The sequence below is a fragment of the Arabidopsis thaliana genome, chromosome 4, assembly GCF_000001735.4.
Source record: "Arabidopsis thaliana chromosome 4, partial sequence".
NCBI lineage: Eukaryota > Viridiplantae > Streptophyta > Magnoliopsida > Brassicales > Brassicaceae > Arabidopsis > Arabidopsis thaliana.
The window spans coordinates 1,094,910-1,112,070 of NC_003075.7; the positions used below are offsets into that span (position 1 = coordinate 1,094,910).

Genomic DNA, 17,161 nt, shown 5'->3' on the forward strand with positions numbered 1-17,161 from the left:
AGTCTAATCTGACTAGTAAACCATAAATAACCATACACTCTAATATGCTTCCTCAAGATGAGCATTCAAAAATGTTTAAAAGGTTCATCTTGGACTTAAGATGCTCAAACTGATGAGGAACAAAGGCTTGGTGAGGATGTCAGCCACTTGATCCTCAGTTGGAACGTGAATGAGCTTGAGTTCACCATCATCTAATCGATCACGGACTGTATGGCAGTTTATCTCTATATGTTATGTTTTGTGCGTTCGTGAAAAACCGGATTAGTAGCAATGTATATAGCAGCAATACTATTAAAGAAAAGAATCGGTGTTCATGTCTAATAAGATATTCAATAGTTATTCTTATTATTATAATATATATACAAATTAAAGAAAGCCAGCCTAAATAGGCGGGTATAAAATATAACTGTAATTTTTTTATTTATGATATTTAAATTCTAAATAGTAATTCATAGTTTTTTCATATTTCATTTAGAATTTGTTTTTTAAATCAAACTTTTCAATCTTATAGATTTCATTTGATATACATTTTAACTAAATATTTATAATCAGAAATAAATTTTAATTCTACATAGTAACTCACACATATATTTTTCTTAAAAACCAAATCTTAATCTTACATATTCCATTTGGCGATAAAATTTAATTATTTATTTCATCATAATAAACTGAATTTTGATTCTGAACACTTCATCTTAATCGATAAGTGCTAAATTGTTTATATCAAAATAATATGTATACATACCAAAAACAAATTATGGGAGTTAATAATATTTTTTTCAATATGTTGTAATCTCAAAACTTAATTTTATCTCATGACTTAAAATTAATAAATAAAACATAAAAAAATATAAACTAAAATTCTTATCAAGTAATCGAAAAGTAATTCATATAAACCATTGTTCCAAATTTATGATGTTTTCACTTATGACCATGAGTTAAAAAAATTTAGAATAAAACATAAATATAACTATACTAATATTCTCATCACATATTCAAAAATTCATTCTTAAGCTCATAATTTTTTCAAAAAGAATTTGTTTTCATTTAACGAATAAAAACACTATACAATGATAATTATAATTTTAATCCAATTAAAATAATGTTAAATTACTTATATTGTTATTTTGAACTACAATAGTCATTTATTTATAAGTTAATATCCATGCTAAATGATTCTTTGAAAAAACTTAATACATGCCAAAATAGACTAATAACACATATAGATACTTTTGGAGAAATATCCTAAAATAACACATGCAAATCTCCTAACTTATGAAAAGTTAACATATTTGGCCTCTTAGTACAGTTTTGAGAATTATGTAACAAAAAGAAATGTTTTACCAATGAATGACGTTAAAGCAATGGTGGTGTTATTAAAGAGTTTTTTTTTTGTTTGGTGAAAATAAGAGAATATTGATTTGTTTATATAGAGGTGAATATTTAAAATCATTTTCCTTCTATGATTAATATTCGATTGTAAAATTTCTTCATTTATTGTATTTTATATAACAAGATTGTATAATTTCTTCATTTTTTTTTAAATTTTGAAGGAAGAAAGTTATATTTTTTCTTTTAGAATTAGTAGTTTCAAATAAGAATTAGTAACTGATTCTATTTTTATTTAATAAGATACATATAATTATCTTCTTTACATTTTGCATTATATATGAATATATACTTACATTCCTATAATTATATTCTTTACATTAAACTTTTTTTAATATAAGATATGTATTTGTTCTTTCCTTATAAAGTTTAACTAACTTTGTTTTTTATAATTATTTTATTTACATTTTTAAAACTATATAGTTTCATTATCTTCTTTTTTTTACATTTGAAATTTTTTAAAATTGATAATAAGATTAGACATGTCAAAATCTAAGATCGATTAAGTTGACATATGGCACAACTTTGTGAGTTACTAAATTTGAAAACCATACTTTATATAATAAGACTTCTTTTTCTTTCGCACGTCGGTTTTTTTAGTTATGACTTATGACTAGAAATCGAAATATATTTTGGGAAATAAATGAATTTATAAAATAAGATCAAATTAAGATTTTTTTTTTGGAAAATTAGATTTGTATCATTTTGCGTTCCAAACAAACTCATTCATATATTTTTTAGAGTTTCATTAATTTGCTAATTTAACAGTATACACTACATTTAAAATTTAAACTTTAATTTGATTACATATCAAAAACCATTTTTTATCTGTATCATTTTTCTCTTGCATTTCTACTTCTCTTGTTCTTTAAATCATTAGTCAAAATCTGTTTTTTTGCTCTTGTTCTTCAATTCGCAGATTTTGGGTACAAGCAATGAAGTGAGACAAACTTTCAGTTGGGGTAATCCACCAATTGGGGAAGAAGGTATTTCTTTTAGTATAACTATTAGTAAAAAAAGATGAAATGAAGCAAAATAATATGTTCTGCTTGCTATATTAGTTAATATAAAGTTTCGGAGTTTGGTAATATAGTTGATATTTTTTATTACTGGTTTGATGTTTTTTTTTTTTCTTTCATAAATTTCCAATTAACCAAAAGAAGTTGCAATACAAAGCCAAAAGGCCAACACAGCACGCAGGCCTGAAAGAACAAAGAACAACCAATTACAAGCTTAAAAGGCTAGATCAAAGGCAGAAGCCCAGAAGGCCCAAGCCATCACAGCAGACGGCCAAGGAGCTAGAACACCAAAGCCCGAACCTTTGAAACCTGCACAAGGAGAAAGCATCAGACTTGAGGAGGATCTCTATTGAGGAAGAGAGAAAACCAAGAACCCAAAAGCGAGAGTCCGGATCTCCCAGGAGCGCGGGAGCGAGAGAGAGGATCCAACCGAGCCCTTATCACCATCTGAATTTCCTTAGTGATAAGATGAGAAGGCCGCCTGATTTCAGAGTGAATACGAGCATTACGCTCTTTCCAAATAAAGTAGACAGAAGCTTGGAAGAGAAGCTTGATAATGAGCATTAGATTCTTGTCCCTTGTAGCCGAATTAAGCCACAGCAAGCAATTCATGAACTGAGGAGGCGGCTAAAATCCAACCGCCCTCATAAAGAAGGTCCAAATTCTTGAGCTGAACCTACAAGCAAAGAAGAGATGGTCCCGAGTTTCATCGACCAAGTTACACAGAACACACTCAGCAGGAACAATGAGCCCCCAACTTCTTAACCTGTCCCGAGTGTGTAACCTGTTCCAAGCAGTTACCCATGAGATGAAAGCATGCTTAGGAACCTGATTTGTAAACCAAACTGCCTTGTGCCAAGAGACTGAGACAGAAAAAGGTTGGAGAGCTCTCCAAGTATCCGCTGTAGAAAACTTTGAAGAAGGCACTCGATCACCCACTTTCCAAAGATAAGAGTCATCATGCTCACAATCAACCAAATTCCCAACAGGAGGAAGAAGAGATTTCAGAAGAAGAATAACCGGATTCCTGCTTCTACTAGAGGCAATCCACCAGTCATCGTTCCTAATGGCGTCCCTGACAACAGAGGTAATGGAAAGCCCAACCAGCTGAGGACCGGTCAACCCCGTTAAGTGTATAAGCGGTCCATGACCTGTCCAATTATCCTGCCAAAACCTAGCAGTGATTCCTGAACCAACTTCGCAAATAACAAAAGGACGAGCAACTTCTCTAAGTTTACAGAGCTTCCTCCAAACCCAGCTGCCCGAAAGATAGGGATTAAGATTTCAAAAGTTCCTACGGCCGAGTAGATGCAACCGGACCCAAGAGACCCATAAGGAACCCGAAGCAGTAAACAACAGCCAAATCAGCTTGAGAGCAAGGACCTTATTCCAAGAAGATAATCTTTTTAAACCCAATCCACCACTCTCCTTAGAAGAACACACTATATCCCAAGAGATTTTTGCTTCACGAGCTGAGTTTGGAGCTCCGGACCATAAGAACGCGTTGCACATCTGCTCTAACTTATGAAGGCATTGGTTGGGGAGGATAAATATCGAAGCCCAAAAGTTGATTGTGGAGTAAATAACAGATTTCAAGAGCTGCAATCTACCAGCAAAGGAGAGGTGCCTTGCAGTCCAAGACGTGAACCTTGAATTTATCCTATCCACAAGAGGCTGGTAATCGTGCTTTTTCATTTTTTGGGACATAAGAGGCACTCCTAAATAACGGACAGGCAGAGAACCTTGTGAAACACCAAGACTAGCTGCCATAATCCGATTCCTTTCAAAGTTACCACCATCTAAAAGTAAGGCCGTCTTCTGCAGATTAATTCCAAGGCCCGAACCTTTCTTAAACACGTCTAGAATATCCAGGATGGCAACAAGAGAAGACAGAGACCCATCACAGAAAACCAAAAAATCATCTGCAAAACTCAAATGAGTGATCATAGGAGCCAAACACTTGGGATGCAGAACAAACCGGCCCTCCACTGCTCCCAAATCCAAAGATCTGGCCAGAATATCCATTACTAACACAAACAGATGGGAGGACATAGGATCTCCTTGGCGGATGCCTTTCTTTCCTACGAAGAAGCCAATCAATTCACCATTATAAGCGATGCTATAAGAGGGAGTAGAAATGCAAACCCATATCCAATTTATAAAAATGGGAGGAAGATTCAAGGCTTTGAGGATATTGATGAGAAACTCCCAATTGACGTTATCATAAGCCTTGGTTAGATCAACCTGAAGACAGCCTCTAGAAGTATCACCTTCAGCTTGGAAGTTGTCCACTAGCTCAGACGCCAAGAGAACATTTTCACAGAGAAGCCGCCCCTTAATAAATCCAACCTGGTTGGATTGAACCGCTTGATCAATGAACAGGTTGAGTCTCTTAGAGATAAGGCGAGTAATCACCTTGTAGATTGTGGTACAACAAGCCACCGGACGAAAGAGATTGAGCTGATCAGCCCCGGGAACCTTAGGAATAAGAGTAATGGCAGTGGCATTAAACCCTTTCAACAAATGACCTGTCAGGAAAAATTCCTTAATAGCTGCAATAAAACTTTCCTTTACAATAGGCCAAGCTTCCAAGAAGAATTCCACTGGAAACCCGTCTGGACCAGGCGCCTTGTTCCTAGGCATAGAGAATAAGGCCATAGTGATCTCTTCATCACTAGGAATAGCTGTTAACTGAGTAGCCAAGGAGGAGTCACACCTAAAAGGATGAAGAGACTGAATTCGTTCAACGGAGAAGGGGGTCACATCATCATTAGGGGGCCTAACAGATGAGTATAATAGGAGATAAGCATACCCTTAAGAGACTGGTTTGATGTTTTTCATGATATAAACTTTTTCGTAATGTAATTAGTGGTTAATGATTTTTGATTGTTTTATAATTTTCATGATGTAATGATAAATAGTGATTTCTGATATTTTATGAGATATTTTTTTCATTATGTAATCTACATATACATTTTTGGAGCCATTTTACCAAATAAATCCTAGATTTGAAGTTATTTACAATAATGCCATTAGCATTAAATCTTTTTTTCAAACTAATTAATTTTACTTTACATTCTTAATTTAAATTGTCAATCACATTATCAATCAAATTTAATCCAAACAAACTTCACATCAATCCCTTAAAATTAGCATAAACATATTTGTTAACAATATTTTAAAACAAAGTTTTTTATTTAAATAAATATTATTCTTACTAAACGTTTTTGTTTAAATAAATAAATCATGTATTTGAACTTATTTACAATGTCATGCTTAATTATTTAGGAATGAAAATATTTAATTAAAGATCTAAATCTTCTAAATCCTTGCTTTTAGATTTATTATGTCATTACCTAAAAGGTAAAAAATATTAACTTTTTAAATATAATTATTTCTATATTTAAACTTAATAAAACGTTATCAATATTTAAACTTTTAAAAAGTTTAATATATCACAATTTTTTAACATCATTATATAATATATAGAGTTTAAAAAAAAATCAAAATTTTTTCCGTGATTCGAAATTTTAAAAATGAAAATATATTAACCAATTGACGAAAAATATGTGGTTCAATGTCCCGCATCGACTAAAATATTTAAACAAATGATTCATAAACATATCATAAATAAGATCAACATTAATAAAATAAATGATATTTTTATATATACTAACTTTAAAAATAAATTGTTTCCGCGGTACACCGTAAGTTAAAATCTAGTACTTATGTAATACTAATAATGGTATCTTTTCATGATGAGGGAAAAAAAACATTTTTTATAAACCATATCACAATATAATGAATTCCAAAAGTCATTTGGGTAACTTCCTAACCTCTAATTAGTAATTTAAGTATTTAACTATATCAAACAAGTTAAAATATTATGCTATTTATGCTCCTTTTTCTTTTCAACTAGTTTTCTATATATAAATAAACAAACGAGTTTGTACAAAAAAAACAACGAGTTGACTTTTCAACGCTGTTAGATTTTTAGTTTTTTATAGATAGATCTATAACTGCATCAACGGTCAAGATAATTGATCGCAAATGATACGCTCTAGAACTTCGCCACGTGTCAACAACGCTACTAACTCATCACTACCACCGACAATTAAGTGAAATCAGACAATCTTAACTGTCGTGTCCAAAAACACAAAAACTCTCCTCGCTTCTCTTCTCTTGTTGTAGTAAGTAACTTTGGTAATTAACAGTGTTATTATCAAATTCGAATCTCTTACATTAATGGAAACTCAGATCTTCTCTTAAAAACACATAAAGCACAGATCTTTTACAGAGAATCTTGTAAGAAGAAAGAAGATGATTGAGAGGTGTTTAGGAGCTTACCGGTGCCGGAGAATCCAAAGAGCTTTACGCCAATTAAAGGTAACGATTCTCTGTCTTCTTCTTACCGTTGTTGTCCTACGTAGCACAATCGGCGCCGGTAAATTCGGAACTCCGGAGCAAGATCTTGACGAGATCCGTCAACATTTCCACGCACGCAAACGAGGTGAGCCTCACCGTGTCCTCGAAGAAATTCAGACCGGAGGAGATTCTTCTTCCGGTGACGGTGGAGGTAATTCCGGTGGGAGTAATAACTACGAGACGTTTGACATCAACAAGATTTTCGTTGACGAAGGTGAAGAAGAGAAACCCGACCCGAATAAACCTTACACTCTCGGACCCAAGATATCAGATTGGGATGAGCAGAGATCTGATTGGTTAGCTAAGAACCCTAGCTTCCCTAATTTCATCGGACCTAACAAGCCACGTGTTCTTTTGGTGACTGGTTCGGCGCCAAAACCATGTGAGAATCCTGTCGGTGATCATTACCTCTTGAAATCGATCAAGAACAAGATCGATTACTGTAGGTTACATGGGATCGAGATCTTCTACAACATGGCTCTTCTCGATGCAGAGATGGCTGGTTTTTGGGCAAAGCTTCCATTGATTAGGAAGCTTTTGTTGTCACATCCTGAGATTGAGTTTCTTTGGTGGATGGATAGTGATGCTATGTTTACAGATATGGCTTTTGAGCTTCCATGGGAGAGGTATAAAGATTACAATCTGGTGATGCATGGATGGAATGAGATGGTTTATGATCAGAAGAATTGGATTGGGTTGAATACAGGGAGTTTCTTGCTTAGGAACAATCAATGGGCACTTGATTTGCTTGATACTTGGGCTCCCATGGGTCCTAAAGGGAAGATCCGTGAAGAAGCGGGTAAGGTTTTGACCCGTGAGCTCAAGGATAGACCGGTGTTCGAAGCTGATGATCAGTCTGCTATGGTTTATCTGTTGGCTACTCAGCGAGACGCTTGGGGCAATAAGGTACAAACTGATTTTGACTGGTATATAACTATGAACTTGATTCCATTTCAGCATTGGTTTGATGTGGAAAAAAAAAAAAACTAAATTTGGAAACTTGTGGTTTGCTTGTTGTGGTTTATCATGTCTCTTGAACATCAAAAATAACAATGTGAGTTGCTTTTTGTGGTTTATCATGTCTCTTGATCATCAAAAATGACAATGTGAGTTGCATCTTGTGGTTTCTGACATCTGTGTAAGGGTCTATTATTGAAGTAAACTCAAATCTTTGCTTGGTTTGGATTTTGTTGAGCTACTCATTTGAGCCACTGCATTGTTGTTATAGGTGTACCTAGAAAGTGGATACTATCTTCACGGTTACTGGGGGATTCTTGTGGACAGATATGAAGAAATGATAGAAAACTACCACCCGGGTCTAGGAGATCACAGATGGCCATTGGTGACTCACTTTGTCGGTTGCAAACCGTGTGGGAAATTTGGTGATTACCCGGTGGAACGGTGTCTAAAACAAATGGACAGAGCCTTTAACTTTGGAGATAACCAGATTCTGCAAATCTATGGTTTCACTCACAAATCTTTGGCTAGTCGTAAAGTCAAGAGAGTGCGGAACGAGACTAGCAATCCGTTGGAGATGAAAGACGAGCTCGGGTTGCTTCATCCGGCGTTTAAGGCGGTTAAGGTACAAACCAATCAAGTTTGAATCGGTTTTGCGTTTAGGATTTGTGTTATGTTTCTCGCTATATTTATGTCTTGTGTCTTTGCTTGTTGTTGTACTAAGATGGATGATAAAGTATTGTGCAGAGACATCAGTTAATTCTTTGGTTTTACTTTGTCTCTACGTCTAGAGTTCTATTACGAAATCAAAATGTTGTTTTTCTTCCTTTTTGTTCTTTGTAATCCATTAGAACTTGAGATTTTGTAGCTTCATGGATCAATAATCTGTGTTAATTCAAGAACTTTTTTTTAACCTGATTTCACATTCAACTAATTATTTACTTTTAGTATGCAAAATGTGAAAAAATCACATTGAGTTAGTATAGTTCTGAGATCATATTCACAAGTTTTGTGTAGTTTAGGAGTTTAATTCGAAAAACAAAATTTGGCATGTGGTCAGATTCTTTTGCAGTATGGGTTGTTGTATCTGAAATCTGAATGTCTTTAATTGATAATAAAATCATGTATACGGGCTATTATTAGGGGGAGGCCTTATAAAAGCCCATCTGAAAACTAAAATCACGGCCTAATATATGGAATCCGTGTTATACAAAAATCCAAGATAATTCGTAGATAATGGTGAGAAAATCGTTTGTGGCCAAGCAATTTCGGGTAGGGAGGATCAACAAAGATACAAAAAAGATTTCTTTCTTCTTTATAAAACCCAAATCTCAAAATGTTATCTCGTTTTTTATTTTAAATGTTTTATTTTATTTTGTTGTTGTGTGGTTTTTTTGGTTTTTAGTAAAGAGAAGATATAACAAAACCCTAATTCTCATGAGTTCAAAAACCCTAGATTTAGTGAGCCCATCAAAACATTTTCCATTGGGGAAGATTTTAACATTTGGAGAATTGTGCATAATAAAAACAAAATATTAAACAGTAAATACTTTCCAAAAAGTGACTAAAATATTCTAAATTTACTCAACAAAAATTGAAAATTCTTGACAAAAAAATTACTGTTTTTTAAAATGATACAATGTTTTTCAAATTTTAACCACAAATGATTATTGTACTTCTTCCTCAAATAAAAAAAGAAACTCTATATATTTTGGCTTGAGCCAATGAAGCGACACAGTTTAAAGCGTAGCACAAAAGAGAGCCCTCTTGGAAACTTCACCAACATAGAAGCGAGGGTAATTCGGTAATTTCATCATCATCCTCAAAACACAAACTGAGAAGATAAAATCCCAAGGCAAAGAAGAAAAACGAAGAGTCATTTTTTGTTCGCCGAGTGACCTTATCTCTCCCAATTCTCTCTTCTTCAAAAGAGAGAGAGCAGCCAAATTCTCAATCATAAAAACCTTCACACAAAAAAGGGTAAATTCCTTTAAACCCTATCTATCTATCGCTATCTCCTTCCTCCACAAGTTTGGCGGAGAAAGAGTCTCAGTAGCAAAGCGGAAATGGACTCAAAGTCGGTTACTCCAGAACCAACCAACCCCTTCTACGCTTCTTCGGGGCAATCAGGTTTTTCTTCTTTCTCGTTTATATCTTCTTTAATCTGCGTTTTTGGGAATAGGGTTTTAATCGGAAGGATATTTTGTTATCAGGAAAAACCTATGCTTCTGTTGTCGCCGCCGCTGCTGCTGCAGCCGCCGATAAGGAGGATGGTGGTGCTGTGAGTAGTGCCAAGGAGTTGGATTCCTCATCGGAGGCTGTGTCTGGTAATTCGGATAAGGTTGGAGCTGATGATTTATCTGACTCCGAGAAGGAGAAGCCGAATTTGGTGGGTGATGGGAAGGTTTCCGACGAGGTGGATGGTTCTTTAAAGGAGGATTCTACTACTCCTGAGGCTACTCCGAAGCCTGAGGTGGTTTCTGGTGAGACAATTGGTGTAGATGATGTTTCATCGTTATCTCCGAAGCCGGAGGCTGTTTCTGATGGTGTAGGGGTTGTGGAGGAGAATAAGAAGGTTAAGGAGGACGTGGAGGATATTAAAGACGATGGTGAGAGTAAGATTGAAAATGGGAGTGTTGATGTTGATGTGAAACAGGCTTCCACAGATGGGGAGAGTGAGAGTAAAGTGAAGGATGTGGAAGAAGAAGATGTTGGAACAAAAAAAGATGATGAGGGGGAGAGTGAGTTGGGTGGAAAAGTTGATGTTGACGATAAAAGTGATAATGTTATTGAAGAAGAGGGTGTGGAGTTAACTGATAAAGGAGACGTCATTGTGAACTCGTCCCCTGTAGAATCAGTGCATGTTGATGTGGCAAAACCAGGGGTGGTTGTTGTAGGAGACGCAGAGGGAAGTGAGGAGTTGAAGATTAATGCTGATGCTGAAACTCTTGAAGTGGCTAATAAGTTTGATCAAATTGGGGATGATGATAGTGGTGAATTTGAACCTGTGTCTGACAAGGCCATTGAGGAGGTAGAAGAAAAATTTACTAGCGAATCAGACTCTATTGCAGACTCCTCTAAGTTAGAATCTGTGGATACCAGTGCTGTAGAGCCAGAGGTTGTAGCTGCCGAGAGTGGGAGTGAACCAAAGGATGTGGAAAAAGCCAACGGATTGGAGAAGGGTATGACTTATGCTGAAGTAATCAAGGCAGCTAGTGCAGTAGCTGACAATGGAACCAAAGAGGAGGAGAGTGTGCTCGGTGGCATAGTCGATGATGCAGAAGAAGGTGTTAAGTTAAACAACAAAGGAGACTTTGTGGTGGACTCATCTGCTATTGAAGCTGTGAATGTAGATGTGGCAAAGCCAGGGGTTGTTGTTGTTGGAGACGTAGAGGTGAGTGAGGTGCTGGAAACTGATGGCAACATCCCTGATGTGCATAATAAGTTTGATCCAATTGGCCAAGGTGAAGGTGGTGAAGTTGAACTTGAATCCGATAAAGCCACAGAGGAGGGAGGAGGAAAGTTGGTTAGTGAAGGAGACTCTATGGTTGACTCCTCTGTGGTGGACTCTGTTGATGCTGATATCAATGTTGCAGAGCCAGGGGTTGTGGTTGTCGGGGCGGCTAAGGAGGCTGTAATTAAGGAAGATGATAAAGATGATGAGGTTGACAAGACCATCTCAAATATTGAGGAACCTGATGACCTGACTGCTGCATATGATGGAAATTTTGAATTGGCTGTTAAGGAAATATCAGAGGCTGCCAAAGTAGAGCCAGACGAACCAAAAGTAGGTGTGGAAGTAGAAGAATTGCCTGTTTCTGAAAGTTTAAAAGTGGGTTCAGTTGATGCAGAAGAGGATTCAATTCCTGCAGCTGAGTCACAGTTTGAGGTTCGGAAAGTTGTCGAAGGGGACAGTGCTGAAGAGGATGAAAACAAGCTCCCAGTCGAAGACATTGTTTCTTCTCGTGAGTTTAGCTTTGGAGGCAAGGAAGTGGACCAGGAACCTTCTGGCGAAGGTGTTACCAGGGTTGATGGGTCTGAAAGTGAAGAAGAAACTGAAGAGATGATATTTGGGAGTTCTGAAGCTGCAAAACAGTTCTTAGCAGAGTTGGAAAAGGCTTCTTCTGGTATAGAGGCACATTCTGATGAAGCAAACATTTCTAACAATATGTCAGATAGGATTGATGGCCAGATTGTCACCGATTCTGACGAGGATGTAGACACAGAGGATGAAGGTGAGGAGAAAATGTTTGATACTGCAGCTTTGGCTGCGCTTTTGAAGGCAGCCACTGGTGGTGGAAGTTCAGAAGGTGGCAATTTTACCATAACATCTCAGGATGGCACGAAGCTTTTCTCTATGGATCGACCTGCTGGTTTGAGTTCATCGTTAAGGCCCTTGAAGCCTGCAGCAGCTCCACGTGCAAACCGTTCCAACATCTTTTCCAATTCTAATGTCACAATGGCAGATGAGACTGAGATTAACTTGAGCGAGGAAGAGAAACAGAAATTAGAAAAGTTGCAAAGCCTCCGTGTGAAGTTTTTGCGGCTTTTGCAAAGGTTGGGTCATTCGGCAGAAGATTCAATTGCAGCGCAGGTTCTTTACCGTCTTGCACTACTTGCTGGGAGACAAGCAGGGCAGTTATTCAGTCTTGATGCTGCAAAGAAGAAGGCTGTGGAGTCTGAGGCTGAGGGCAACGAAGAATTGATCTTCTCCCTAAACATACTGGTCCTTGGAAAAGCCGGGGTGGGAAAAAGTGCTACTATAAATTCCATTTTGGGAAACCAGATTGCGTCCATTGATGCTTTTGGGCTCTCAACCACTTCGGTTAGAGAAATTTCTGGAACGGTGAATGGTGTCAAGATTACCTTTATTGATACTCCGGGTTTGAAGTCTGCTGCGATGGATCAAAGTACAAATGCAAAAATGTTGTCCTCTGTAAAGAAGGTAATGAAGAAGTGTCCCCCTGATATTGTACTATATGTAGATCGTCTTGACACCCAGACCAGGGACTTGAACAATTTGCCCTTGCTAAGGACGATTACTGCTTCTCTTGGTACATCCATATGGAAAAACGCTATAGTGACATTGACCCATGCGGCTTCTGCCCCTCCTGATGGCCCATCTGGCACCCCATTGAGCTATGATGTGTTTGTAGCGCAGTGCTCACATATTGTGCAACAGTCTATAGGACAGGCTGTTGGAGATCTACGCTTGATGAATCCAAGTCTGATGAATCCAGTTTCACTTGTTGAGAATCACCCCTTGTGTAGGAAGAACCGGGAGGGAGTGAAGGTTCTCCCGAATGGCCAAACTTGGAGATCTCAGCTGTTGCTATTGTGTTACTCCCTGAAGGTTTTGTCAGAAACAAATTCTCTATTGAGGCCTCAAGAACCATTGGACCATCGTAAAGTATTTGGTTTCCGAGTTAGATCCCCGCCTCTCCCTTACTTGTTGTCTTGGCTGTTGCAGTCCCGTGCACATCCTAAGCTCCCTGGAGACCAAGGTGGTGATAGTGTTGACTCTGATATCGAAATTGATGATGTGTCTGATTCTGAGCAGGAAGATGGGGAAGATGATGAGTATGACCAGCTGCCACCATTTAAGCCTCTTCGAAAAACCCAACTTGCAAAGCTCTCAAATGAACAGAGAAAGGCATATTTCGAGGAGTATGATTACCGTGTAAAGCTCCTGCAGAAGAAGCAATGGAGAGAGGAATTAAAGAGGATGAAAGAAATGAAGAAAAACGGGAAGAAGCTGGGTGAAAGTGAGTTTGGTTATCCGGGAGAAGAAGATGATCCAGAAAACGGGGCTCCAGCTGCAGTGCCAGTTCCATTACCCGATATGGTTTTGCCACCTTCATTTGATAGTGATAACTCAGCTTACCGATACCGATATCTGGAACCCACTTCACAACTCCTAACCAGGCCAGTGTTGGATACCCATGGTTGGGACCATGACTGTGGATATGACGGCGTCAATGCAGAACACAGTCTTGCTCTAGCTAGCCGGTTCCCTGCCACAGCTACTGTCCAAGTCACCAAGGACAAGAAAGAGTTCAACATTCATCTGGACTCCTCTGTGTCTGCTAAGCACGGGGAGAATGGATCCACCATGGCAGGGTTCGATATTCAGAATGTAGGCAAGCAGCTGGCATATGTGGTCAGAGGAGAAACCAAATTCAAGAATTTGAGGAAGAACAAGACAACTGTTGGAGGGTCAGTGACATTCTTGGGAGAGAACATCGCCACTGGGGTCAAACTCGAGGACCAAATAGCACTGGGGAAAAGGTTGGTGCTTGTGGGCAGCACTGGGACAATGCGATCACAGGGAGATTCGGCCTATGGTGCGAACCTCGAGGTCAGGCTTAGGGAAGCTGATTTCCCAATTGGACAGGACCAATCTTCTTTTGGGCTGTCTCTGGTAAAGTGGAGAGGCGATTTAGCCCTTGGAGCCAATCTCCAATCTCAAGTCTCTGTTGGAAGGAACTCAAAGATTGCGCTTCGTGCAGGACTTAACAACAAGATGAGCGGACAGATCACAGTCAGAACCAGCAGCTCGGATCAGTTGCAAATCGCTCTCACAGCCATTCTTCCAATTGCCATGTCCATCTACAAGAGCATTCGACCCGAAGCGACGAACGACAAGTACAGCATGTACTAAATATGCTGATGAATGCTGCAGAATGATCTTTTCTTTTATTACTGGTTTTTAGTTCATGTTTTTCCCCCACTTTAATAAAAACTTTGTTGAAGTTTATCAAAGTTGTATTTTGGTTCTGTTGAGAGGTTCCCATCGGATTTAATTTATCATGTATCAGTAATTCTTCACTTTCATTAGCCCTTCTCAGCTTCTCTTGCTGTTCTTCAGATAATGGAATCTAGTTCAGTCTTCTTTTGGTCTACGTCTCATGCTAATGATGTTGCTTGGTTTGAGTTTGCTAATTTGTTACTAAATTTCTGCAGAAGATACAAATCACTCGGTGAAGAATCTTTAAAGCAGGTGCGTAGCCTGTAACTGTTGATAAGATTTTGTACTAGAACCCTCATCTCATTGTGTTCTTCACCAGGATCTTACTGTTCTTCCTTGGTCCCTTGAAGGCAATGGTATGTTTTTTATAAAAATGCTTTGTAATAGATTTTCATTCTTATATAATATCTGGAAACTATTGGAGTATCGTGGTGAAGTAAACTTGATGATACTAGCAGACAAAACTCCGAATAAAGGATATTTCTTGGTGGACTTAATCTTTATGGTTTATGTGAATATTTGATGTAGCAAAGCCTCTAACTTAAAGGATGACCAGAGTCTGCAAATATATGGCTGGCTTTACTCGCAATTCTTTGGGTAGCCACAAAGTCATCAGAGTAATGAGACGAGCAAACAGTTGGAGATAAACACTAGGTGGACTTTCTTCACCCTGCGTTTACGGCGGTCAAGGTACAAAATTGATGGTGAAAAACACAAACTTGCTGCTCTAACCGTTTCTGTTATTTATAGAGAGGTGAATAGGTCCAGAAATCTGATGTGTTTTGTTTTGTCTGATTTGAAGCTTACGTCTATATTTTACTTGTCATTTTCAGACATGACAAAGCAAGGAAACTTTAAGGATAAGAACGTTCAAAGTCTTCTTAAGTCAACTTCTTTCGCCAGGAGAAACGTTCCAAAGTAAGATTTCCACCAGACTAAAGTCCTTACATACTATTCTCACTAGTCAGTATCTCCATAGTTAAGACATCGCAATCTTTGCATTAGTTAACTAATTGATTTATTTTAGAATAGCTTGAAGATTAGATAAATAGTTTTTGCCAAAGATACTCTCAAGAGCATACACACACACTCACATAACTGAAAGAAAACAGAGGATACAACAGAAAGAAAGTACTGAGAAATTGGGCAATGAGAAAGCCGCTTATTTAATCTTAGCATTATTACTGTGACTGAAGCAAAACCATATTTTCCTTTTAGAAATTTCTCACTGAACCTTCTCGGAAGCTGGCCTCTTGGTGATTTCAGCCACCCACTCATTGACACGTGGACGCTCGGTGAAGAGCTTCTTGGTGGGAGTTCCGAGCAGGTATTGAATCGCGGGAATGTGGTGAAGATCAGTCAAAGTGAAAGTTTCACCAGCCAAATACTTGAACTCCTTGAGCCTAGCCTCGTAGACATCAAGGACCTTGGCTAACTTAGCCTCCTCTTCTGCAACAACGGCTTCGTCTGTGGTCAAGCCGTAGATGGACTTGAATATTTGTTCAAAAGCAAGCTTTGAAGCCACTGGGTCGAACTGGTGATCTTCTACTTGCATTCCAATGGCCATGATTGCGTACTGAGATATGTTCTTGGAGTCGGTTTGGAGAAGGTTGGTTCCTTGGTTTTCATATCGGTGAGCTATGTACTGAGTAATCGCTCTTGATTCTACACAAAATAAAAATAAAAAAATCCAATTCTTATTAGTGATTTTGCTCTCTAATGGCTTTTGTCAACTCAGAGTTGAGATTGAAGATGATGCATGGAAAAGGTTCATACCGAAGAGCTTGAGGTCTCCATCTTCAAAGGCTGGAACCTGACCAAAAGGCTGAAGAGGAAAGAAGTTCAAACACAAAACATTTGAGATGCAGGCCAGATACATGAAAACAGTTGGTCTCTTGTCTTACAACAACACATAGATATATAGATATACTTACGTTGCGGGAGAGGAAAGGCTCCTTCTTGTGCTCACCGTCTTTGAGTTCGACATGAACGAGCTCAAAGTCGAGGTTTTTCTCGTGGAGGGCGATGAGGACTCTCCTGGTGGCAATGGAAGCTGGGTGTCCGAAAACTTTGATACCTGCCATTGATTTGGGTTACTAAGAAACTCTTTGAAGACTGAGAAAAAAGAGAGAAAAGAGGAAGAAATGTGATGTTTGATGTTGAAGGTGAAGGTGATGAAATAAGACACAAGTAATGAAGGTATTTATACAGAAGCATTTCTACTTTCTCATTAATGTTTAATATTATCTAACAGATAATAATGCCTCTACAAGGCCATCGCAACCAATATTGACTAGTCTTCTTCTTCTGGGAGGATTTTTCAAAGCTGAATTGGACTGTTTAACGTTTAAATATTTGCTTTTACATTGGTTATGTAATGGTTTTTAATAAAGTATTCAATGTATCAGAGAAAAGATCATAACTAGTGCGTAGTAATAGGCCAAATGACTCAAACTTCCACCTACTAGCTTCATCTAGTAGCTTTCCCCCTTCTTGGTTATGACTGGTTCGGTTTTGTTTCGGGGATTTTGTGATGCTCTATATCTGTATGCCTTCTCAAGTTAAAAGGGTTTCTCTTAATGTGAGATTCAATAGAACAAAGGTTTACTGATCAGATCTTTTT

General features: G+C 37.8%; 4 protein-coding genes and 2 pseudogenes across 9 annotated transcripts; 2 read left to right on the forward strand and 4 right to left on the reverse strand.

Annotated features, from left to right (window-relative positions):
* Positions 1 to 35: 35 nt before the first annotated feature.
* AT4G02487 lies at positions 36 to 317 on the reverse strand (annotated as a pseudogene; the record flags this gene model as incomplete). The annotated part of the gene is made up of 1 exon: positions 36 to 317.
* A 2,305-nt stretch (positions 318 to 2,622) lies between these two features.
* On the reverse strand, positions 2,623 to 2,736 carry AT4G02489 (reverse transcriptase; the record flags this gene model as incomplete). Its single annotated transcript, NM_001125445.1, has 1 exon — positions 2,623 to 2,736. One exon carries the CDS (start codon positions 2,734 to 2,736, stop codon positions 2,623 to 2,625), a length of 114 nt encoding a protein of 37 aa, NP_001118917.1.
* A 299-nt stretch (positions 2,737 to 3,035) lies between these two features.
* AT4G02490 lies at positions 3,036 to 5,102 on the reverse strand (annotated as a pseudogene; the record flags this gene model as incomplete). Its single annotated transcript has 1 exon — positions 3,036 to 5,102.
* A 1,366-nt stretch (positions 5,103 to 6,468) lies between these two features.
* XT2 (UDP-xylosyltransferase 2) lies at positions 6,469 to 8,703 on the forward strand. Its single transcript, NM_116484.3, has 2 exons — positions 6,469 to 7,739; positions 8,062 to 8,703. The coding sequence occupies exons 1-2, from the start codon at positions 6,729 to 6,731 to the stop codon at positions 8,434 to 8,436; spliced, it is 1,386 nt and encodes a 461-aa protein (NP_567241.1). The 5' UTR covers positions 6,469 to 6,728; the 3' UTR covers positions 8,437 to 8,703.
* Positions 8,704 to 9,519: 816 nt separating this feature from the next.
* Positions 9,520 to 16,875, forward strand: TOC159 (translocon at the outer envelope membrane of chloroplasts 159). Of its 4 annotated transcripts, NM_001340385.1 has the most exons (7): positions 9,657 to 9,920; positions 10,004 to 14,790; positions 14,858 to 14,894; positions 15,067 to 15,228; positions 15,372 to 15,456; positions 15,757 to 16,171; positions 16,277 to 16,875. In NM_001340385.1, exons 1-2 carry the CDS (start codon positions 9,857 to 9,859, stop codon positions 14,449 to 14,451), a joined length of 4,512 nt encoding a protein of 1,503 aa, NP_001328635.1. In that variant the 5' UTR covers positions 9,657 to 9,856; the 3' UTR covers positions 14,452 to 14,790; positions 14,858 to 14,894; positions 15,067 to 15,228; positions 15,372 to 15,456; positions 15,757 to 16,171; positions 16,277 to 16,875. The 4 variants fall into 4 exon arrangements, with proteins under 4 accessions (NP_001319848.1, NP_001328636.1, NP_567242.2 ...); NM_001340383.1 differs by lacking the exon at positions 16,277 to 16,875 and having other exon boundaries at positions 9,520 to 9,920; positions 15,757 to 15,779; NM_001340384.1 differs by lacking the exon at positions 16,277 to 16,875 and having other exon boundaries at positions 9,541 to 9,920; positions 10,004 to 15,228; positions 15,757 to 15,780.
* Positions 15,434 to 17,124, reverse strand: GSTF2 (glutathione S-transferase PHI 2). Its single transcript, NM_116486.3, has 3 exons — positions 16,473 to 17,124; positions 16,315 to 16,363; positions 15,434 to 16,203 (listed from the first exon to the last, which is right to left on the reverse strand). The coding sequence occupies exons 1-3, from the start codon at positions 16,620 to 16,622 to the stop codon at positions 15,764 to 15,766; spliced, it is 639 nt and encodes a 212-aa protein (NP_192161.1). The 5' UTR covers positions 16,623 to 17,124; the 3' UTR covers positions 15,434 to 15,763.
* Positions 17,125 to 17,161: the final 37 nt, after the last annotated feature.